This window comes from Canis aureus, chromosome 20, assembly GCF_053574225.1.
Source record: "Canis aureus isolate CA01 chromosome 20, VMU_Caureus_v.1.0, whole genome shotgun sequence".
In the NCBI taxonomy this organism is placed as follows: Eukaryota; Metazoa; Chordata; class Mammalia; order Carnivora; family Canidae; genus Canis; species Canis aureus.
The window spans coordinates 57,011,194-57,034,835 of NC_135630.1; the positions used below are offsets into that span (position 1 = coordinate 57,011,194).

General features: G+C 44.7%; 1 protein-coding gene across 8 annotated transcripts in view; it reads left to right on the top strand.

The window, feature by feature from the left end:
• Nucleotides 1-5,094: 5,094 nt before the first annotated feature.
• Nucleotides 5,095-23,642, top strand: part of EPC2 (enhancer of polycomb 2) — a 127,547-nt gene continuing 108,999 nt past the window's right edge. For 2 of the 8 annotated variants that reach the window (XR_013359413.1, XR_013359412.1), the window contains exon 1: nucleotides 14,598-14,832. Coding sequence is in view for 4 of the 8 variants with exons in the window: in XM_077861646.1 (XP_077717772.1) it covers nucleotides 14,680-14,832 (153 nt within the window). In the remaining 4 variants the exon portion in view is untranslated. Of the gene's footprint in view, nucleotides 5,180-14,597; nucleotides 14,833-15,357; nucleotides 15,421-23,642 lie in introns of those variants that run through there. The other 6 variants (XM_077861649.1, XM_077861646.1, XM_077861648.1 and 3 more) reach the window with 6 other exon arrangements.

Genomic DNA, 23,642 nt, shown 5'->3' on the forward strand with positions numbered 1-23,642 from the left:
GTGGTCTCTAAGCTTGTTCTGTGCTTTCTCTATTGGTTGCAGACAATATGCATTTTATTATGCTCAAGCAAAAACAATATAGAACTTAACTCAAGAACTCTTGGACCTGCTTATTAATGGCTATTTTGTCAAAGTACTATTTCTCTCATTCCCAGTTTTTGTTATTGTACATGGCAAAATATCTATCTGCCAACCCCACAGAGTTATTGTAAATAAAAAACAGAACAAAATGTGTGAATGCTATATAAACTTCAAAAAGCTGGGCAGCCGTGGTGGCTCAGCGGTTTAGTGCCGCCTTCAGCCCAGGTTGTGATCCTGGAGACCCAGGATTGAGTCCCACATCGGGCTCCTGGCATGGAGCCTGCTTCTCCCTCCTGTGTCTCTGCCTCTCTCTGTCTCTGTGTCTCTCATGAATGAATAAATAAAATCTTTTTTTAAAAAAAAGCTATACAATCAGGTTACTTTTTTTTAGCCAAATTATTCACTTAAAAAACAGAAAATGGTTGAAGAACTTGCATAAACATTTCTCCAAAGAAGATATACAAATGGCCAACAAGCATATAAAAGATGCTTAACATCACTAATCATTAGTGAAATGCAAATCAAAACCACAATGAGATATCATCTCACAGCCATCAGGATGGCTACTATTTTTTTTTAAAAAAGCTAGAAAGTAAAAAGTGTTAATGAAGATATGGAGAGGGGATCCCTAAGGGGGCTCAGCAGTTTAGCATCTCCCTTCAGACCAGGGAGTGATCCTGGAGTCCCGGGATCGAGTCCCACATCAGGCTCCCTGCATGGAGTCTGCTTCTCCCTCTACCTGTGTCTCTGCCTCTCACTCTCTCTCTCTCTGTGTCTCTCATGAATAAGTAAATAAAATCTTTAAATTAAAAAAAATGAAGATATGGAGAAATTGAAACCCTTGTGTGATATTGGTAGGAATGTAAAATGTTGCAGCTGCTACAGTATGGAGATTTATCAAAAAATTAAATATTAAATATAGGGGTGCCTGGGTGGCTCAGTTGGTTAAGCGTCTGCCTTTGGCTCAGGGCATGATCTCAGGGTCCTGGGATTGAGCCCCACATCGGGCTCCCTGCTCAGCAAAGGAGCCTGCTTCTCCCTCTCTCTCTGCCTGTCCCCTCCACTTGTGAACTCTCTGTCTCTTTCAAATAAATAAGTAAAATCTTTAAAAAATTAAATATAGAATTATTATGTGATCCAGCAATTCCATTTCTTGGTATATACTCAAAAGAATTAAAATCAGGATCTTAAAGAAATATTTGTACACCTATGTTCATAGTAACATTATTCACAGTTGCCAAGAAGTGGAAGCAATCCAAGTGTTGGTTGCCAGGTGAATGAATATACAAGAGTGGTGCATACATATAATGGGCTATTAGCTTTGAAAAGGAAGGAAATTCTGATACATGCTACAACATGGATGAACCTTGAGGATCTCATGCTAAGTGAAATAAGCCAGTCACAAGAAGACAATACTGTAGGATTTCATTTACCTGAGGTACCTAGGGTAGTCAGATTCTTAGAAACAGAAAGTAAAATGTGGTTGTCGGAGACTAATGAGGAGGGAGAAAGGGGAGTTGTTTGATCGGTATAGGGTTTCAGTTTTACAAGATGAAAAATTTCTGGAGTCAAGTTGAATAGCAATGTGAATATACTGAACAATTAAAAATGGTTAAGATGAGGGACACCTGGGTGGCTCAGAGGTTGAGCATCTGCCTTTGGCTCAGGGTGTGATCCTGGAGACCCAGGATAGAGTCCCACATCGGGCTCCCTGCATGGAGCCTGCTTCTCCCTCTGCTTGTGTCTCTGCCTCTCTCTCTCTCTCTTTCTCTGTGTCTCTCATGAATAAATAAATAACATCTTTAAAAAAACCTGTTAACCTCTTTTTAAGTTTATATTTTACCATTCAGACTACCTTTGACTATATTCTAATAAAACCGGTAGGAAATTTGGCAGCCATTTAAGTTGAACTCTAGATAAGATACTGCAAGTTTTAGGGTTTTTTTTTTAAGGACAAAGTGATCACTTCTACTGGATGCTAAAAGCACTGTTATAATTTACACCTAGCCTCATTTATCTTGAAGCCTCACAGAAGGAGAATCTCACTTCTTTTTGTTCTTTGCAGATAACCCCTCACTTTAGAGCAAGGACAATGAGACTGGAGAGGCTGCATGACTTATCCAAGGTCACAGGGTAGCTAATGCCAGGGCCAGATGTGGGTATCAGCTTCCTATGTCCTAAATTGGGGCTCTTCAAACTATATTGCTTCCCTCATGTTCAACAAAATAGTCCATGAGAAAAGTAAACAAAACCTGACAAGCAGGGATCCCTGGGTGGCGCAGCGGTTTAGTGCCTACCTTTGGCCCAGGGCGCGATCCTGGAGACCTGGGATCGAATCCCACGTCGGACTCCTGGTGCATGGAGCCTGCTTCTCCCTCTGCCTGTGTCTCTGCCCCTCTCTCTCTCACTGTGTGCCTATCATAAATAAATAAAAAATTAAAAAAAAAAAAAAAAAAAAAAACCTGACAAGCAGTAAATAGGTAGAGAATGGGGGTGGAGGACAGAGGAAAGGGATGACCACCAAGGCTGGAGCATCCTTATATACAAAGAGCATCGGTGAGAAATTTGGAAAACAGTTGCTCCAATCCCAGGTTTGCTATTAAGTATTTTGAATGCAGCATCTTCTAATTGGTTGAACCAAATGTGGACCATTGCAGGCCCAATCCAAGATCTCTGCCTATCTTCTCTTGGCTCCTGGTGACCTCCCCCTAGTAAGCATGACTATAGCAAGTTTGGTGGCATGACCTTTATACTAGAATTAAAGGGCACAAAGAATGCAGCAGTCCCTTATATTGTTTTTGGAATGTGGCTTGAGGCCACGTTATGAAATTAACAGGATTTTCTTTATTCTCTTTTCCTTGTGATCCTCCAACTAACCTCTCCAACCCTGCCCATACTTCGAGGAGAAAAAGAAAAAAATTAAGGGAAGAGGATAGAGCCAAGGAAAGAAAGAAGAGAATGGGAGAGGAAACGTAGGGAGAGCAAAAGGAAGATGAAAATTAGAGAAAAAATGAGGAAGGAAAGAAAAGCAGTGGGACCAAGCTATATAAAATACTCTGAAGCAGAATCACCTGGCATAGCTGTTAAATGTACATTTCTGGGCCACATTCCAGATCAGCCAAATTGGAATCTTTGGGAATAGCATCATTTAAAAGTAAGTGAAAAGCTTTTTGATAAAATAATTACTCTCCTTTTTGTTAATTTGATTTCAAATTTTGTTATTTTGATTTCAAATTTGCAAATTCATTTGCTTCTTTAAAGCTGGCAAAAAAGGAGTATTCCATTTATTTGCCTAAAAAGCTTTTCTTTTTTTGTTCCACACAACTGTTGATAACATTACTTTACACAAAGAAGTTGGCATATTTTCACATGTATCAAAGCAGCTCAGAAACACAGCACCTTCCATCAAAAGGATGTGCTCTAATGAGAGTAGCAGGGTAATGTCAAACGCATCTTCTTCTGCCAGAGGCCCTGGTGGTATGGCTGCAGGAAAATCCACACTCCCCATAAAACAGCGTGCCCCTGGCCTTTTCCTTGGGTCCCGTTTGTCATGACATTTTCCTAAATTACAGATCTCTTGTTCATCATTCGGCTTTTGGTTATTGACAGTTGGCTAAAGTCAGAATATTGCCTGCCACCTTAGCAGTCCTGTTGGGAAGTCCTACCATGTGTTGTCTGCAGGGCCAAATCTATTTCCATCGTGTCTGGGGTCAATGTTCTGCATGGCAGGGACGGCTGTGCTAAACATACACCTTGTGCCGGGTGTGTCTACCTGAGGGTACATGTGCAGTTAGGTATTATACGACATGTCCCCATCGAGCGGTTTCTGCAGGGATGGTGAACGCAGTTTGGATGCATGCAACTGGCCTGGTGCATCAGTCATGGCCATATTAGGAATCCATATTGAAAGGGGCCTGCTGCGTAGTGATCGTGTTGTCTAACCCCATTGAACGGTGCCTACTGGGTAAGTGATCATGTTGTGTATCCATATGTAGCCAGGCCTGCTGTGATAGTGATCACATCGTGTGTAATTGCGCGGCCACCCTGGGAATTTATTGCCATACGTCAGGCAACAGGGCACAGAAGTCAATAATTGTGCCTGTTCTGGGCTGTTAGCTGTACTACTGAGAGTAAGAATCACCTTCTCGGGTGGGAAACAAATCTTTAGTGTGTGGATGGAAATGAAGTTGATGGTCTCAATTCTAAGTATCTTGGGGCTGTTCTCCCTTTTACTATTTCATATTATGTCACATTGGGACAAGGTGATTCTAAAGGTGATAAAATTTGTAGAGACTAAAGGCTATATAAAAATTAACAAATAAAATCAAGCTTGCATACTATATCTTCTTCAAACAGAATGACTTGAGAGCTGTTCGTAAGTTGGTAAAATTAGTAAAGAATAAATATCCTGTAAGGCGACATAGCACCGAGAAGGACGTTTGCTCTTTTTTGGGTAAACTCTTATCGGGAGAATTTTCTTATATTTCAGGAGTCAGGAAAGGTTGGTAAAACCAAGACTAGGGCTTATGCTCCAATAATAATTCCTCTAAATTAAATTATATCAATGGATAATAAAAGGAGAGGTCAGTCGGCGACAGGCCTGGGTTAATATGCACACCTGCACGCAGACATCCAAATCAGACTGATCCTCCGAAGCTGAAAGTTGGATGAGTTTACTGTATCTGTGGAACTCTATTTTTGGAAAGGAGATAGCTTACAAATCATGCAAGCAAACCAGGATTACTACCTTCTTCCTCTGTGGAGCCCTCCCCCACCCATCTTGCCCCACAATGTCAAATGGAATTTTAGTCAGCAGTTTGACTGTGAGAGATATTTGGCTCTTTACAAAGCTAAGGTGGATGCGTAGAAGGGCACACATTAGGGTGGATACATTCTGACAGATTTGTTGGAAACAGACAAATATTATATTCAAACATTTGTAAATGTTTTTGGAAGGCCTCTCAGTATGCCGTATTATGACTCCTGCTAATATCCTTTATGACCTCACTTGTGAACATGGTAGCATTATTTTACAGATGAACATAAACTCTGAGACAAGACAAGCTAGCTCCCGGGATTATGATGGGATTTTTCAAGGGTAAGTAGCCCATCCCTTCATGATTCTGAACAGGAGCTAACCCTGTCGCTATTCAGATAGAAACTTTAACTTTTAAAAATTAGCTTCAGAATCTCCTAAAATAAGAAGAGAATAGAAGCAAGGGACAGAAGGAGGGAGGATGGGAGGTGAGCAGAAATAAGGAAGGAAAAGCAGATCCTTTTTCTCAAATATGGGTCTTAAGGTCATGTGATTCATCTAAGCCTAGTTATCGAAGAGAACTTTTGGAAAATGAAAAATAAATTGGACTTTTCAGAGAGTTTGATTAGGTATTTAGACATAAGTATGTCCATCCTTAATAAAGATAAGATCTCCTCTTTTTGAAGGATCTAGTGTTGCCTCTTTGGCAGGACCCTATGGCCACGATGAGATGATCTGAATAATAGTTCCATTCCATGCTTGAAACCGAAATAGGGCCAGGGAATGAGGTGTTATTGGGGGTGGGGGTGGGGGTGGGGGTGGGAGGAATGTTCCATTTAGTTTAGTTTTAAATTAAAAAGTTTGAAACAAACTGTAAACCAAAGCAGAAACTCAAGGTTTCATCTCATATGTGCTACAGTTCTATTTTGAATCATCTCAAGCCGTATAAATAAAAAGGCAGAGCAAAGGGAAAAAAAAAAACCTATAGTTTCAATGTTGATCGGGCCTCTACTATTTGTCAGGCACCGTCTTAGTCAATTTGTATCATGTTATCTCATTGGTTCTCATCAGGAGCCTATGAGACAGGCACAGTATCCCCATTTTACAAATAAAGTCACAGAGGTTAAGAAACATAGTAAGGGTCATAGAATACATGGAGACAAGCTCTGTCTCTCTCCAAAGCCCAAGTGTGCTCCATTATCTGACTTATTTTTTTTTTCATGATTTTTTTCAACCATCTATGTAGAATTATTATTTAACCCTACAGAGGGACTTTATGAAGTGAGAAGTAAGGATTTCTCTCTACCACCACCCCTTTCCCTGCAATCTCATTTCCCTCACTAGAGGGAATATTTTGGTAGAATATTCCAGAATTATCTCTATGCTTAAAATAGGTTTCACATGTTGTTTTCTTTGGTTAACCACTCTGGCACATTTTAAATAGCTGGAGCTATTGCATACATGAGTTGGAACATACTACTTAGGCCATTTTATCCCCATGAAATAGACAAGTAGTAGGAGAAAGGACCAAGAAAATCAGTAGGACCTTCAAGTAACCGAGCTCCACACTGAGCTGCAACTGTCCCCAGGCTTAGTGAAAGGCTTCCATGTGGGGGGAAGAATTGGCCTTCCTTCAAATCAACATCCCTTTGTTCTGCTAAGTTAACCTAAAATGGCAAGTCTGGGTCCTCTGTAGGCATGGGCCTGTGTACCAGTGCTAGAGGGGAAAGCCCAGTGCTGTGAAGGATTGCTGGAGTGGGTAAGTGTGGAAGATGGGGGACTTGGTGCAAAAGTGCCTTCTGGATGGCGCTGAGTTGAGGATCCAATGTCTACCTTTAAAAGAGGACAGTCTGAAGCTCGCTTTCCTTCAAAACCAGCCTTGGCACCACTGCTGGGCTACAAAAGCTGCCTGTAGTGAGTAGCAGAGACGGGGCTGCTCTAAGTAAAGGCCAACAAGATAAAGGAAGCAGAATCGGAGCTATAAAACAAAACAGGCAAAGAAGAGCCGTTGAATGAGATGCGGTGAGCAAGAACACCCTTTCTCCGTGTCCCCCTCCGTCCCCCTAGCCATACCATCTAACCCGAGATAGCAGTGTGCACACCTTGTTTATGCAAAGGCAAAATTACCTCTGGGTCCTGCCAGTGGATACACCTGAAGCTCACTGCAAGAGCAGGAGGGACAACTTCCTACTCAGGCACTGGTCCTTGGTAAGCCTCTTTGTTTCCAGTCACTTAGGGCATATGGGTCTGCCCCCCCTTTTTTTTTTTTTTAAGATTTTATTTATTCGTGAGAGAGAGAGAGAGAGAGGCAGAGACACAGGCAGAGGGAGAAGCAGGCTCCCTGCAGGGAGCCTGATGTGGGATCCGACCTGAGCTGAAGGCAGACACTCAACTCCTGAGCCACCCAGGCGTCCCTGGGTCTACCCTTAGAAAAGCCACGCTTTAGGCAATTGTGGCAGGACACAATTTTGAGCCACAGGAGACAGGAGTCCATTTATCAGGAGACAGTTGAAAGACAAACATTCTTTAGGGAGGATTGCTTGGAGTCCATGGAGTCGATTTCCAAGCCCAGATCTGCTTGGGGTGGGGCTCATGGCATCAGACATTCTAACCCCTGCCAGATTGTTTGTGCTAGATTGCATATGATGCCATCAGCTGATATGGAAGAACCACTCTAAGAAACAGCCCTGGGGTGTCTCTTTGTGTCTTTTTTTTTTTTTTTTTAATTTATGATAGTCACAGAGAGAGAGGGGCAGAGACATAGGCAGAGGGAGAAGCAGGCTCCACGCACCAAGAGCCCGACGTGGGACTCGATCCCGGGTCTCCAGGATCACGCCCTGGGCCAGAGGCAGGCGCCAAACCGCTGCGCCACCCAGGGATCCCTCTTTGTGTCTTTTATAAGGACACTCTTGAGGTGTTCGTCACACCACCCAGTTGCTCTATTTATGAACTCTTGGATATTCTGATTAGAACCAGGAACAATTACAAATCTCCTGATCAATCATTGTATCTAAGGGATATTATGAACTGTGAAGCCGACAAGCTTTCCTATTTTCACGTGACTAGGAAATTTCATGTTAACCAGGAAATTTAGAGCCCAAATGCTACCCTTGGGCACTTTAGCTCCTCGCGAAAGCCACCTGAAATGCTTTCTGAAATAGGGTGAGGGGTGTGGGTGAACCAGTAAATATCTAGGTAATTAGGGTATTTTATTTCAATGGTTTCTGTTTCTTCCTCTTCCAAAATCACCTCTTAATAGCTTGTGAAAGACAAGCAGAACTGTTTTTTAACTTGGGAGACATAAAATTACTTTCCTTTCTGCCTCCTAACAAGTCACTCTGGAGCCCAGGGAGCTCTCAGTATGCTAATACCAGGAGCTCTTGTTTAGGGGCTCTCAATATGCTAATACCAGAACCTTTTCTTAGGAAACAGGTCATTTTGTTTTGGGGCACAACAGAGATAAAATTTTAAAAAGGCGCTGGCAGTTACGGAATCAATTCACCAGTTTTAATTCAGGATTCCAAATGCATATTCCATTCACAAATCTGTGTTTATAAACCCTAGTCCTTTGGTGGGGGTAGAGATTTAAAAAACAGGCGAGGGGAGCCACCTTTACACCAGTAACCCACGGTTCTTGACAACGAACTTCTCTTGGCTAACACGTCGGACCCCTTGGTGCTCTGAGCCTGCTTCAGTTGTGTGAGATGGGCCAGCACACCAGTGAGACTACGCCGCCTTCACAGGGAGAGAGAAACACCTTCCGAGTTGCCTTTCAGAGATGCTTGTGGAGAAAAAGATGTACAACAGAAGAGGCCAGGGAATGCAACTGGGAGGCATAGATGTCCCAGGAGACCTAAACAGACACGAGGGGTGTACCTGTAGCCCCCAACACCAGGCTCTTCCAACTCGCTCCTGAAAATAACATGAAAGGCCCAGTCAGTTCCAGGAATGTAATGGTGGTTTCAACTGAATGGCAGTTGTACTGATTTTAGAGAAGTGTGGAATTTCTCAAGGGCAAGGTAGCTAGCTGAACTGGAAAGGATCCGATTTTACCACCCATGCCCTTGCTCCCCCTATTGTGTTTCCCTGTCTCAAACTCTGCACTTTGGGCACCTGGGAGCCAGGCTCAGTGTCTGGCTTCGGCCTAGGGTCCTGGGATTGAGTCCCCGTAGGGAGTCTGCTTCTCCTTCTACCTATGTCTCTGCCTCTTTGTGTCTCTTATGACTACATAAATAAAATCTTTTTATTATTTTTTTATTTTTATTTATGAGAGAGAGAGAGAGAGAGAGAGAGAGGCAGAGACACAGGCAGAGGGAGAAGCAGGCTCCATGCACCGGGAGCCTGACGTGGGATTCGATCCCGGGTCTCCAGGATCGCGCCCTGGGCCAAAGGCAGGCGCCAAACCTCTGCGCCACCCAGGGATCCCACATAAATAAAATCTTAAAAAACAAAACAGAAAAACCCAAACTCAGCACTTTATTAAGTAGGATCATGTTCATCACATTGATGGAGCTAGTCCCTCTCAGAAATCAAAAGTCCTGAAATTAAATCTAGGGAGCTTGCTTGCTGTTTGAACACAAATAGCTGTCCTAGTTGAATCCAGTAGCTTTGCCACAGGAGCTTTATTAATTTTTGGTGCCTGCATCAAGAGCTTGAGTGAACAGCAGCAATCTAGTCCATGTGTGGGACATGCGGGGTGTTTAGTGGTCAGGGTCGGGCAAAAAAGGAGACAGGCTGTAGTGTGGTTCAAAACTGGGGGTCATGGACTCTCTGGGGGACTGTGTGTTTTCCGATCTGTTTCCTTGAATGACATCTGTTTCATTTTTCCTCGATTAATAAAATAGAGAGCTTTGGGGCTGATTATTTTTGAGTCTATCTGGATCCTTTGTGGAATTGGGAAGTACATCGTCGGCTTATACACAAGGTGGCACCCTGTGATTCCAACCAGGTCTGAGAGGAGCGATGCTGCTAAGAGACTGAGCTACAGTCATACATTTTTATTTAGCATCTTGTTTTTTCGCTGTGGCGAATATAAAGGTGGTAGTAGATGCTTGGCATGTCACCCCTGAGTTGCAGTCTCCGTCCCCATGCCTCGAAGATTCAGAGTTGCCTCAAGTAAAGAGCACTGGGACCAGGGGGCTGATTCCAGCTGATGGTAATGAATGCAGACCCCACATTCAGATTACATATGGAAAACAACGAAGCTTTATTGGTACTGGGCTCATTGCTGGGAACATAAGGGGAGGGGAGGGATGCAGTTCACATACCAACCCAATTAACTTTCAATTGGGTTTGCTGAAATAAGGAGCCAATTAGAAAGAACGTGACATTTACAAAACTCTGAAATAGTTGAATAGCAACTGTGTTTACTAGTTTTAAGGTTTCTTTCAAAAAGTAATTTGTTCATTATTTGGAAGCTGCCTGCCCTGATTGCTGTACAGGGAAATGGAAAATGGAATATAATCCCAATCTTCACAGTTATTTGACCTTTATTCTTATCTAGACTATATTTAGACAGCCACTTTAAAACTGTATCTAGTTCTTTTTCTTAAAAAAAACAATTTATCCAATGAATAAATAAAATCTTTTAAAAAATAAAGATTTTATCCATTCACTCATGAGAGACACACACACACACACACAGAGGCAGAGTCACAGGCAGAGGGAGAAGCAGGCTCCATGTGGGAACCCGATGTGGGACTCGATCCCGGGACTCCAGGATCACCCTGAGCTGAAGGCAGACGCCCAACGGCTGAGCCACCCAGGCATCCCAAACTATTTCTAGTTCTTAGGTGTTTATAGATTACACTTGCTTGGCTAAATGCATGCCATTTGGAATTGGCTTGGGGTATATATAAGTGGACCTATTTTAGGACAACTGTACTCAGTGCTTTGTATGTGGAAATTAAACTATTAGGCAGCACAATCATTTGAAATAGGTTCTGATAAAAACATAACAGGACCTACTTCAAAAGTTGAAAAGATATTTTCTGTTTTTAGCTCTAACAAGTATATGGGTATTTAACAAATAGATTAGAAATCAATTCATGAAAAATAGTCTTTGTATACTAATAAAATCTAATTTCCAAATGCGAAAGAGGCACTCTGTTTTTGGCACTGAACTGGAAGCCAAGAATACACAGGCTGTGTCCCCCCTTGAAAAGCATACTGTGTTTGTCATCTGCCTCAAACTATTTTATTGCCAGCTATATAATCATTGCCTACAGGGCAAGAGGAAAGTGGAGATTTGGGAAGAAATCTGTTACAGGGTCAACGATAAAGAACAATAAAACAAGAACTACTAGAGTCAAAACCTGTTACTATAACAGCATTTCAGGTTTCAAAAAGGTTCATCTGAACTGCTTTAATTGTCCTAAAACTCAGGCTAGGCCATAATAAGAGCAAATCTTGTCAGCGATGGCTGGGTTGGATGACAGGCCAATAGGGTATGTAAACTCCGAGCTGGAAGGGAATGGGGTCAGTATCACTTCTTTTCTTTTCTTTTTTCTTTTCTTTTCTTTCTTTCTTTTTTTTTAAGATTTTATTTATTCATGAGACACACACACACACACACACACAGAGAGAGAGATAGAGAGAGAGAGGGGCAGAGACACAGGCAGAGGGAGGAGCAGGCTCCATGCAGGGAGCCCGATGTGGGACTTGATCCTGGGACTCCAGGATCAGGCCCTGGGCCGAAAGTAGGCACTAAACTGCTGAGCCACCCAGGGATCCCAGCATCACTAATTTCTCCAGGGAATATCAGTCAACACATAAATGTCGGGCCTGCTCCATGTAAGGCACAGGACTGGACATCTAGCGATTAGCAGAGCAGGTGTTGCTCCTGCCCTCCTAAGGCACCTTGAGGTTCTGGGCTATGACTCTATCGGAAGGTCTCACTAATTTGGAAGAGCAACTCTAGATTAATGAATGGTCAATAAACTGAAAAGCTTGGAAAGCAGGGGGCACTGATGAGAAGAGTTTGGGAGTCAGGCTAGATCTGGATTTTGAACCCAGTTCTGTGAGTTATTAGTGTTGAGACTTAGCAAATGAACTGTCTGTGCTTGTTTCCTTATTAGTAAAATCAGAACGTTTCTTCATAGGGTTATAATGAGCATTAAGCACAATCCGACTGAGATCCTACACATAAAGTATTACTGCAGTGCCGGCCATATTATAGGTACTCAAAGTTCTCTTCTTGAGAGAGAGAAACAAGAAATATATAGAAAAAAAGGTATCCTTTTTGAACCTGAGAAATGCTGGGCACCCGGAAAAAAGCTCTGGATGACTCATTTCTTCAACCGTGGCTCCCTCTGCCCCCTTGCAGGCTTGAATCCAGTGTTGACCCCCTACCAACGAGATCTTATTCTTTGCAGAGAACTAGAACTGCTCCAGAGGAGAGTATTCGGAGCAGGACATGCTCCTAAGCCCGAGGAAGGTACTGCTCACATGCAGTGAGTCCCCGCACCTCCACTGTTTCCAACAACAAAGTGGATGGAGAACACTTCAGCCTTGCTAAACAATGCCGGAAGTCTGGCTGGGCCAAATGCATTAGGCTATTAGGTGCCATGAAGTCCATGTCCATCATTTTGCCTTCAAAGTGGGAGGTGGGGAGAAAAGGGTGGAGGAAGAAGAGGAAAAAGGGAAAGGGGAATAAGTGGGGAGGGGGAGATAATGGAGGAAAAGAGAGTTTTGATGTCACAGAGAAATGACTGTAGATGTATTTTTTTTTTCACTCTGGACTTCAGCCAACTACCTACTTTTCTCTGAGCTTGACAGGATATTGATCAATTATTAGAAAATTGTAAAATGCGTTATAATTTTCCCAGGGATTTTGTACAAAAGCTGTAATGCTTAAAGACCAACTGAGAAACTCTCAGCTAACCAGAGCTGATGTCAACAAGTCTTGATACTTTTTTTGAGTCTGCCCCATTTCTCCTCTTCTTTAGAACTTTCTCTAACCAGTTCAGGCTAAAGTAATGTCTCTTTTCTCTGATCTCTTATGGCAAGCGTTGCCTGGACGACTCATTCGGTAACTAATCATGTTCTACTGCCCTTGTCATCTCCTGTGTAAAGTATTTACACTTTTTTTTTTTTTTTTTTAAGAGACAGGTTGTGTGCCTGAGCAGGATGGGGGAGCAGGGAGAGAGAATTGCAAGCAGGCTCCAGCCTGGGGGAGCCCAGAATGGAACTGAATCTGACCACCCTGAGACCATGACCCCAGCAGAAGAGCCACCCAGGCGCCCTGAGTATTTACACTTTTTAATTTTCCCCTCCATCATTTATCTTTGCTGTTGCCCAGTTCTTCACTATTCCCGTCTCTAATCGTTACTCCTCTTTCCAACCATCCAGTCATCTTACTAATGGGAAAGCTCCATGAGGGCAGGGACTTTATTTCAAACTGCTTCTCCCACCATGACCACTATTTCACACCCTCATCTGCTGCTTTGGAAACATGCGCTGTCTTGGTTGACTATTAGAACTAAGTTGAATTCTTGAGAAGCCTGTTTTTGAAGTCAGAGAAATATATCTACCATCCACTAAATAACTCTAAGGAGTTTGGGTGGCAGGTTCAAGGGCACTTGTTGCATCTGCAGCCTCAAATGCTAGGCCCCGCTGCTGCCAGCAGCATCTTCCCGGTGGAGGCGAGGCGGGTCGTCAGGTTAGGCTCCCTGGGGCAGGACAGGGTGCAGGCTGCAGGGCGCAAGGTGCAGGGCCAGGGCGCAAAGTGCAGGGTGCAGGCTGCAGGGTGCAAGGTGCAGGGCCAGGGCGCAGGCTGCAGGGTGCAAATGCAGGGTGCAGGCTGCAGGGCGCAAGGTGCAGGGCCAGGGCGCAGGCTGCAGGGCGCAAAGTGCAGGGTGCAGGCTGCAGGGTGCAAGGTGCAGGGCCAGGGCGCAGGCTGCAGGGCGCAAAGTGCAGGGTGCAGGCTGCAGGGTCCAAGGTGCAGGGCCAGGGCGCAGGCTGCAGGGTGCAAATGCAGGGTGCAGGCTGCAGGGCACAGGCTGCAAGGTGCAGGGCGCAGGGCCCAGGTTGCAGGCTGCAGGGCTCAAGGTGCGGGGTGCAGGGCACAGGCTGCAGGACACAGGCGACAGGGCGCAGGGCGCAGGCTGCAAGGTGCAGGCTGCAGGCTGCAGGGCGCAGGGCTGCTCGGCCGTCTGCTGGGCGGGCACACGGGGCGGCCCTCCGCGGCCCGGGGATGCGCGGTCCGAGGCCGCCAGGTGTCCGGCGTCCGGCGTCCGGCGTCCGGCGCCGGGTCGGCGCGGGCTCGGGGTGGCCGCGGCGCTCGCGGGCCGGGGCATCCACGCGCCGTCCTCGGGCCCGGGCGAGCGGGGCGGCGCGGCGCGGCGGCGCGGCGGCGGGGGCAGAGGCCGCGGGCCGGGGCGCACCTGGCACCTGCGGCCCGGCGGGGCCCCGAGCGGCCCGAGGCGGCGCACGCTCCCGGCCGGCCGCGGCGCGGAGGAGCGGGTGGGCCGGCGGGGGGGGGGGAGGGGGGGGCGGGGGCGCGCGTGCCCGCGGCGGGGGCGCGCTCTCGCGCGGGCTGCCGGGATCGCTCGCCGCCGCTGTGGTAATGTCCGCCATGTTGGCCATGGCGCAGGGAGCGGATCGGGCGGGCGAGCGGCGGATCTAGCGCGCGGAGGCGGCCGCGGGCGGCGGGGGGCTGTTTTCGGGCGGGGTGGGCGCCCATGCGGGGGCCGGGGGCAGCGAGGAGGAGGAGGCGGAGCGGGCCGGCCGCGCTGCACTGAGGAAGGAGGCGGAGGAGGCGGCGGGAGTCCTGCCCCCCCTCCGCGCCCGCCCCGCCGCCGCCGCCGCCGCCGCCCGGGCCGCTCCTGCGAGGCGGGGAGACAATGAGTAAACTCTCCTTCCGCGCGCGGGCGCTGGACGCCGCCAAGCCGCTGCCCATCTACCGCGGCAAGGACATGCCTGACCTCAACGACTGCGTCTCCATCAACCGGGCCGTGCCCCAGATGCCCACCGGGATGGAGAAGGAGGAGGAATCGGTAGGGACGCGAGTGTTTACCCCCCCCGCCTCCCCCCTCCCCTTTGTCAGTCGGGCCGCGCCATTCACAGCGCGCTCTGCGCTCGCTGGAGGGCGCCGCCGCCGCCGCCGCCGCCGCCGCCGCGCCCGGGACCCTACGCCGGCGGAGTAGCGTAGCCCCCGCCGGCCGGCGCAGCGCCCGCGCGCCCGCGGCCGCCATGTTGCTGCGTCCCCGCGCCGCCGGCAGCTCGGCGCGCCGCCACCGCCACCGCCGTGAGGGGGCCCCGCCGCCGCCGCCGCCGCCGCCGCCGCCGCCCGGCGCGCGCCCGCCCCTCCCCCCCCCCCCCCCCCCGCCGCGGGGTTACCTCAGCGGCTCACGCGGCAGCCCCGCGCTGGGACACAGTCCCTCTCCTTTTTGTTTTTTTGTTTTCTTTTCTCTCTCTTTTTTTTTTTTTCTTGTTTTGTTTTGTTTTTGGTTGTTTTTCGTTCTCCCTCCCCTCCCCCCCTCCCGCCTCCCCGCTTTCAAAGTCAGTCGTGCCCTCGGGCCCCTTTGAAATGACTTATGGACCGTAAAGCGCGTCGCCAACGAACGTCCGCGTCGTGGGGCCAGGTAACCCGCGCGCGGGGGGCGGGCCAGGGGGGAGGGGGCCGCGCGGCGACCCGTCCCCGCCCCCGCCCCCGTCCCCGTCCCCGTCCGCGCCCCCCCCCGGCCCCCCGCCCCCCCCCGCCCCGAGCACGGTCCCCGGCCGGGACCCGCCGCTTCTGCAAGTTGCGGCTGTGGGTGCCTCGCGGTGGGGCGCCCGCGGTTCCGCCCCGTCGCCCTCCACGGGACTCGTGTCGCCCCCGCACGGACCTCCCCTGTGTCCGCAGGGTGGAAGGAGCCGCGGCAAAGTTTGCGTGCGAAGTTCCTAGTAACGGCGGCCTCACCAATTTCTTCAATGAACCTGCGGTCCCGCCTCGCCGTCGGCCCCGGGCGCGCGTGGATTGGCTGCCCGGCGCCCGTGCCTGTCAGAGGGACGGCTCGGGGGTGTCCCGGATTGGTGTTCCTCCTCTGGCTATTAATATTGCAGGAAACGCTGTCGCGCCTCTGATTGGCTGCTCGGGGGCTGACCTCATTTCCATGGCCCGGTTATCACGACCTTCTTGCTGGGGTTTGCTCTCGTGTCGTCCGCCTCGGTCTCTGGTTCCTTGAAAGTCGCGAACTTTCAGCCAAAAAAAAAAAAAAAAGAATATGGGCAACATAGTGGGACGTGAACATTCAGTGCTCGGCTTTTCGGGTGGCGAGGTGGAAAGCCCAGTATTTGCTGTAGATGGAGGTCCACGTCACGTGAGAGCGTTCTGCGCGTAAAACAAAGTTTGTGTCTGACTTAGGTCGATTTTCCATGGGAAGGTTGGTTAAAATAAGGTCATAGTGTGCACGGGAATTAATTGAACTTTATTTTTTTTTTTTTTAGGATTTTATTTTTATTTATTCATAACAGAGAGAGAGAGAGAGGCAGAGACAACAGGCAGAGGGAGAAACAGGCTCCATGCGGGGAGCCCGATGTGGGGCTCGATCCCGGGGCTCCAGGATCACGCCCTGGGCCGGAGGCAGGTGCTAAACCGCCGAGCCACCCAGGGATCCCTAATTGAACTTTAAAAGACACAAGTGTGCATGACACAAAGTTAAATTTTTGTGAGCATTTTATGTATGGGTTTTGACAAAAGGGGAGAGAGGTAACTTAGGAGGCTTAGAGTACCGATAATGTACGTAGTTACTTGGATCCAGTTAGTTTGGTTCGGGAAGAACTAAAGTCAGGAAACTTGTTGTAGAATGAACAGTTAGCCCCTGGAATATAAATCGCTCTCTGTGAACAGTGATCAGCAATATAGTTATTGCTTTAGTTCCTTAGTTTGCCACGTGTATCTTGGTGTTTATCTGAGTTTAGGAAGAAAACTTGCAGTTCAGTTATTTTTTTTTTTTTTTGGTGATATATTAAAAATAAATGTTAACCCTTTCACTATTGACTTTTTCAGTAAAAGTTGTGGTTTCCCATCTAGAGATTGGAAGTTACATTACGTTGGGTTATTTTCAGGAGCCTGCTTCAGCTGCCCAATTTTAGGGAAGAAGAAAAAAGAAATCACCTTCTGACGGAGTTAGAGTTGACACCCAGGATTTCTCTTGGTCCTGGCCTTCCTGCCTCTTTGATGTTACAAATCCGATTTTACTTAAAATCAAAACAAAACTGAACAAATGCTGATTTGTAGCCAAGTCTTTTGCTTCCCAGGATGTCCAGGTGGGGTGTTCGTTTTCTCTTTTCCTCTTTTAAGTTAACATGTGAGTCAGAAGACTTAGGCTTTCAGGAGTGAAAGCCAATTCAGTTCTTTTGGTCTTATTTACAGGATTTCCGTTATTCAGCAGAATTATTCTTTAAGTAAATGTTCTTCCTTGATCGACAGTTCTAAGCAGCAGTAAAGTATAAATCTCCCACATGGTTTGTGTTTCACTTGAGTTCTATTTCAATTCAACTTCCATTTTCAACATGTTCTAATTACATTTGTAAGCATTTCTTTTAATTGTAGACTTGTAAAAAGGCAAAAACCAAAAACCTGTGGGTTTGTAATTGTTTCTTTGCATTTCTAAACTGTCCACAGTGTGACTCCCTCCCTGCGTGGTTGGCGGAGTCCCTTGACTTCACTTGAATCACCTTCGTGGATCTTACGCTCCTTCCTGCTCCCCAGTAAAATCAAGGACTGTATCTGTTGGATTATTATTAGACTTTGTTTGTGGAGTCACTGACTCAATTTTGAGTTACATTTTGGTGATACTTAGATCATTTAGGTGTTCTTTGGCATTGATAGCACTCTCTCTTTCTCTTAGCTCTTTTGGACATGCAGCCATCTTCTCTTTTCTTCCCTTTCCTTATTTTCTTTGTCTTTTGCCTAAGTCTGCCAGTTGGCATCCTCCTAAACTTGATCTCTGTAGAGCTCTTCATGGCACATGATTTAGGTCAAATACTGTAAACATATGTTTGTTTACGATTCAAGCAACGAGAAAGATGAGGTGGTCGGTGGTGCTGCCATGGCCCCCTCAGTGTTTCATAGTGGTAGTTGATGTTCTTGATGTTCCTTACCATTTCTCGAATACTTCTTGTGTCTCAGTTACTGCGTTAAGAACTTCACATACTATTCAATTCTTTTTAAAGTTCACTTTTTTTGAGGTTATGATTTACATACAATAAAATGTGTTCATTTAAAGTATAGGGTTTGATGAGTTTTGGCAAACGTGTACACCCGAGGAGATGCCACCACAGTCAAGATGAAGCAACATTTCAGACAAACATTTAAGTTCCCTTGTGCTCCTTTGCAAGTCAGTCCCTCTCCCTCAGTAGTTCTCAGCAATTACAGATGCGCTTTCTCTCCCTGTAGGTCAGTATTGTCTTTTCTAGAATTTCATTTAAATGGGTTTCACATACTTTAGTGTTAGGCTTCTTTTGCTCAGCATGATGCATTAAAGATTCATCCTTGTTACATGTATCAGTCCGTTCCTTATTACTGAATAGTATTCTAGTGAGTTGATATATAATATATTCATACACTTGGATATTTGAATTGCTTCCTGTTCCTGGCTTTCGTTTAATCCTTGTAACAGAAATTATTATTTCTGGCTTATGGATGAAGAAACTGAGGGTCTCGCTGTTAGTAACTGGTAGGGCTAGCATTCATGCCCTTGCCTTTAATATCACAGAAACCATTCTTGTAACCACTAGGCTTCATACTGACTTCTTTTTTTTTTTAATATTTTTTTAAAAATTTTTTTATTTATTTATGATAGTCACACAGAGAGAGAGAGAGGCAGAGACATAGGCAGAGGGAGAAGCAGGCTCCATGCACCGGGAGCCGGACGTGGGATTCGATCCCGGGTCTCCAGGATCGCGCCCTGGGCCAAAGGCAGGCGCCAAACCGCTGCGCCACCCAGGGATCCCCATACTGACTTCTTACAGAACCACAGATTATCTTCTGAACTGTTGTCAAGTTCATTATAGTTTTGTAAATAATGTTTTACTTTTTATAATTTTCGGAACTTTGAAAGATGACATTGATTTGATTGGAATATTAAATTACTAAGTATAGTTTTTTTGGTCACTTAACTGTGTGTGACTTTTGCCTTTGGCAAAAGATTTTTCTTTTTTTTTTTCCTTAGAAGTTTGTTAGCTTTGCTTCCCTATACTGGCACCATTGTGTTTATCTAAATGTTTTTGTTGTCTTAAGGATATAAGAAATTTGTGGGAAACTATTCTATTATCTAGATTTTATCCTAATAGAACGTAATCTTTATAAGGGCAAAGATCTTTGCATATTTTGTTCATTAATATACTCTTGAGTATCCGGAACTGTGCCTGGCACATAATATACATGCTTGCTAAATAAATGATGGTTCAGTGTTGAATGAACCTCTAATTTTTTTTTTCCTATATCAAAGTCTATATTTTTGTGAAACTCTGTGTGTGTGTGTGTGTGTGTGTATAAAATACCAGAATTTGGTAAATTAGTCTTCTGGAAATTCTTTTTGGTTTCTTAGTTTGGTACAACATATACCTAAATACTAAGCCTTTTTTTTTCTTTTTTCCTCTTGAATGAGAGGCTCCTTTAAACATAGAACTTTTTTATGCATAGGTATGGGTGCAATACTAGTTTTTATGTTGTATTATTGTCATGGATGTGTGTAAATTTATGTAAATATATCTTCATAGTAACATGTAAAATGAACCAAAATCCGTATGAAGCATATAAATCTGCTTATTTTTAAAGAAAAAGACCATGACTGATTTGAATTGCCATTTCTCCTTTTATGTTTTAGTTGCCTAATTTTGGTGTTATTTTAATATTTGAAGTGACATTTCCAGGGATAGAGTAGGAATATATTCAGTCTTTCTCACATTTCTCAGTTATTTTTGGCACTAATACATTTCATGTTTCAAAATAGGGTTCTAGAGAGGATATAAAATAAAATTTTGTAAGCTGACGTTGTAAGAACATTTAGCATTTATTCTTTCAACAAAAGCAAATAGTGGCCAGGTATCAAGAGTGTCAGGTGTTAATTTAAGTATGACCTTAGGAAACTATTTTAAAGGGGTAACTATGTCTAAAAGTATATGTAAGGCTATCTACTGGAGTGTTGTTAGGATGAAAATTAAAAGAATATGATACAGATCTTGACTTTGGGGAACTTAAAGGAGTCATTGAGGTCAAAAATATATTTGGAAAGTTAGCAAAAGCTACCAAGTTAAGTCGACCTGAGAAAAAGAGCATTAGAAAAAGCTAAATGTCAGTATGGTTGAGAGAGAGAACTTACTGGAACGTCTAGAGGGGTTGGAGGGAGATTTAGCAATTTGGGCTTTTGGGTTTGGTTGTACAGTGTTGAAGCAAATACTTTTGTGCAGGAATGTTTAAAGCAATTTCTATGGATGTTGGGGTGCCTGGGTGGCACAGTCGGTTAAGCGTCCTTCTCTTGGTTTAGGCTTAGATGGTGAAATCAGGGTCTTGACATCAAGCCCCACATGGGGCTCTGCACTCCACGCAGGGTTGGCTTAAGATTCTCTTTCTCCCTCTCCCTCTGCCCCTCCCACTTCACAATTACTCACATCCTCTCTTTCTCGCAGATAAATAAATACATCTCTTAAAAAAAAAAAAGCAATTTCTATGGATATTAAGTAGACTGAAGGTTCTTCCAATGTACATGTATTTTATCTGTCCTTTTCAATCCATCATCCTGAAACTTCAGGAAGGTAGCTCTATGTCATTTCTGAGCATGTTATTCTCTTAGCTCTTTCTCCCTTTTTTGGAAACACAGATGACTTTTATCTCTTTTCTCCCCCTTCCTTTGTTCTGTGCTGCTGTATGTTCAACACCAGAAATTATTTATTTATTTTTTGCTTTTATTATTTTTTGAAGATTTTATTTATTCAAGAGAGACACAGAGAGAGACAGAGACAGAGACACAGGCAGAGGGAGAAGCAGGCTCCACGCAGGAAGTCGGATGTGGGACTCGATCCTGGGACTCCATGGAGGATCCCGGCGGTGGGCTGAAGGCAGGCGCTAAACCGCTGAGCCACCCAGATACCTCTAGAAATTGTTTACAACAAAGTTGGCGCTCAGCAGATATTTGGTGAATAAAAGTTAAGGTGGAGGTAAGGTTGAGAAAAGGGTAGAATTATACCAGATTGTAGATAGTTTAGAACGTTAGGCCCAGGGATTTGTAGGATGGTGTAGAAAAAAAGAGCACGGACTTGCAAGTGTGAAGTCTGTTTCTAGTTTTGTTTCTTTTCTTAGTGGCCAAAAGATCTGGGAGAGTTGGCTACCTTCTCCAAGCCTCAGGTCATTTCATCCCTACCATCACAGCTGCCATTTATTGAATGTGTGTTAGTGAGTGTGCTGTATGTGCCAGGCACTCAGTTAAACTCACTAGATGGTTTAGAACTCATTAAAATGGCAGGATGTGTAGTAGGTGCTATTGTCTCTTTTCTAGAATAAGAAACTGATCCTTTTTACTTAGAAAAGGTGACCATGGCATCTCTTAACTGGACTGGAACATAGTAAGGCCAGTATTTGAACTCAGACCCTATGAGTGATTGACTCTAGGGCTCTGATCTTTACCATTGTATTGCTTCATCTATACGGTGAGTGGCTTGAGAACTAGGTGATACCTAAAGTTTATTACATTTCCACTGTTCTGTCATTTATTATTCTGTAACAAGGAAGAGTCATTAAAAGTTTTTGCCTCAGGGAATGATACGAAAGAGGCTTTGAGGTGAATACTTCTTGTAAACACATTTTTTTAAAAAGATTTTATTTAATTAAGTTATTTATTTTTTAAGATTCTGTTTATTTATTCATGAAAGAGAGAGAGAGAGAGAGAGGCAGAGACATAGGCAGAGACATGGGCAGAAGGAGAGAAGCAGGCTGCATACAGGGAGCCTGACGTGGACTTCATCCCGGGACTCCATCCTGGGACTCCAGGATCACACCCTGAGCCCAAGGCAGGCAATTAACCACTTAGCCACCCAGGCGTCCCAACACATTTAATCTATGGTTTAAGTTTAGATTTCAGCAGTATCAGTTCTCTAAAAATGAGGCCTAAAAATATTTAACAGGTAGGATCATTAGATTGGTTTTAAGTAACAGAAACCAAATCTAGTTTCATTAAAGATTCCTGGGTGTGGTCTCAAAGATCCTAAAGAATGCTTCAACAGTCAAGGCTTAGGAAAGTGAGGAACCAGGGCAGCTATGGGCCCTTTAGCAGCAAGTAACATTAACATCACTAAATTAACAATTCCTAATCTTTTTTTTTTTTTTTTAAATAATTCCTAACCTTTTGAGAGGTAGTATGCGTATGGTAGTGATTAAGTGCAAATGTTCTGGAGCCAGACTGAATGGTTTTGAGTCCTCCAGCAGGTTAAATTGATCTATAAGATTTCGTAAGGTTTTAGAGAGGATGAATTGTGGTGTGCTTGAGACAATTTGTGGCATTCAGTAAGCAGTCAATAAATATTAGCTATTATTCTCATCATTGTTACATTTTTTTCATTTCAAAAATCCCAGATCCTGGTGTTAGAGGGCATATTGGTTTGGCTTGCATCAGGTATCTGTGCACCTGTAATTCTTACGTGTGTGGAGGTAGAGGTGGGGGTTGGGGCTTGTTAGTACACATGTGCCGTTAAGGGCTACCCTTGAGAATGAGACTTTAGTCAGGTAGTGGCCCTTTAGAGATTTACTCCTGGCATGTATGTAACATAATGACCAAAGGTTTTGAAGTTAAATTATTTTATTTTTTATTTATTTTTTAACGTTTCACCTAACAGTATTTTTTTAATAATAAATAAATTTAATTTTTATTGGTGTTCAATTTGCCAACATACAGAATTACACCCAGTGCTCATCCTGTCAAGTGCCCTCCTCAGTGCCCGTCACCCATTCACCCCCACCCCAACCCTCCTCCGAAGTTAAATTATTTTAATTCATGGTTTGACCCAAGGTGAGTTTACGTACTTAGGGTGTTTTTACAAACCTTAAATTTGGAAAGTATTGTAATTAGATAACAATGTTTTACATATTTTACAATAAAATGGTAGAATGTGTATTGCCTTTTTAAAATGAAATTAAAGGAGTATAGAAGAAGTCTCCAAAATCTTTTTAAAGAAAACATAACAACCCTTTATACTAATTTTCAGAGTAGTAAGGGATGTGTTTTGTGTGACCTCAAAGACACCACTTAACCTTCCTGGCCCTTAGTTTCCTCATTTGTGAAATCGAATTGGATTGAGTGACCTTTACAGTACTTTGGATCTAAAAATTAGTAGCATCTGTGAATCCACATTTCTACCTACTAGGCATATTGTCCAGAATATTAATTAGATGGAAAGAACTAATAAGTGAGAGACTAAATATTAGGAAGCTCCTAGTAGGTGAGCTTTAACTCTTTAAAGAGTTATTTATTGGGGCGTTCGGGTGGCTCAGTGGTTGGTTGAGCGTCTGTCTTTGGCTCAGTGCATGATCCTGGACTCCCGGGATCGAGTTCTACGTCGGGTCCCTGCATGGAGCCTGCTTCTCCCTCAGCCTGTGTCTCTGCCCCCCGCCCCCCGTCTCTCTCATAAATAAATGAGATCTTAAAATAAAATTTTAAAAAGTTATTTATTGAGATGCTGCTAATTTGGTTGAGAGTCCCTTTTATTTTGTGAGGTTCAGTTACATTTATCTATTATTTGATACTCATTTTTCCTAGAGATCAATAGAGAAGTCCACTCTGTATGTTTTGGAGATGATCAGTTCCCTTGCTTTCGTGAGGTTTTCTTT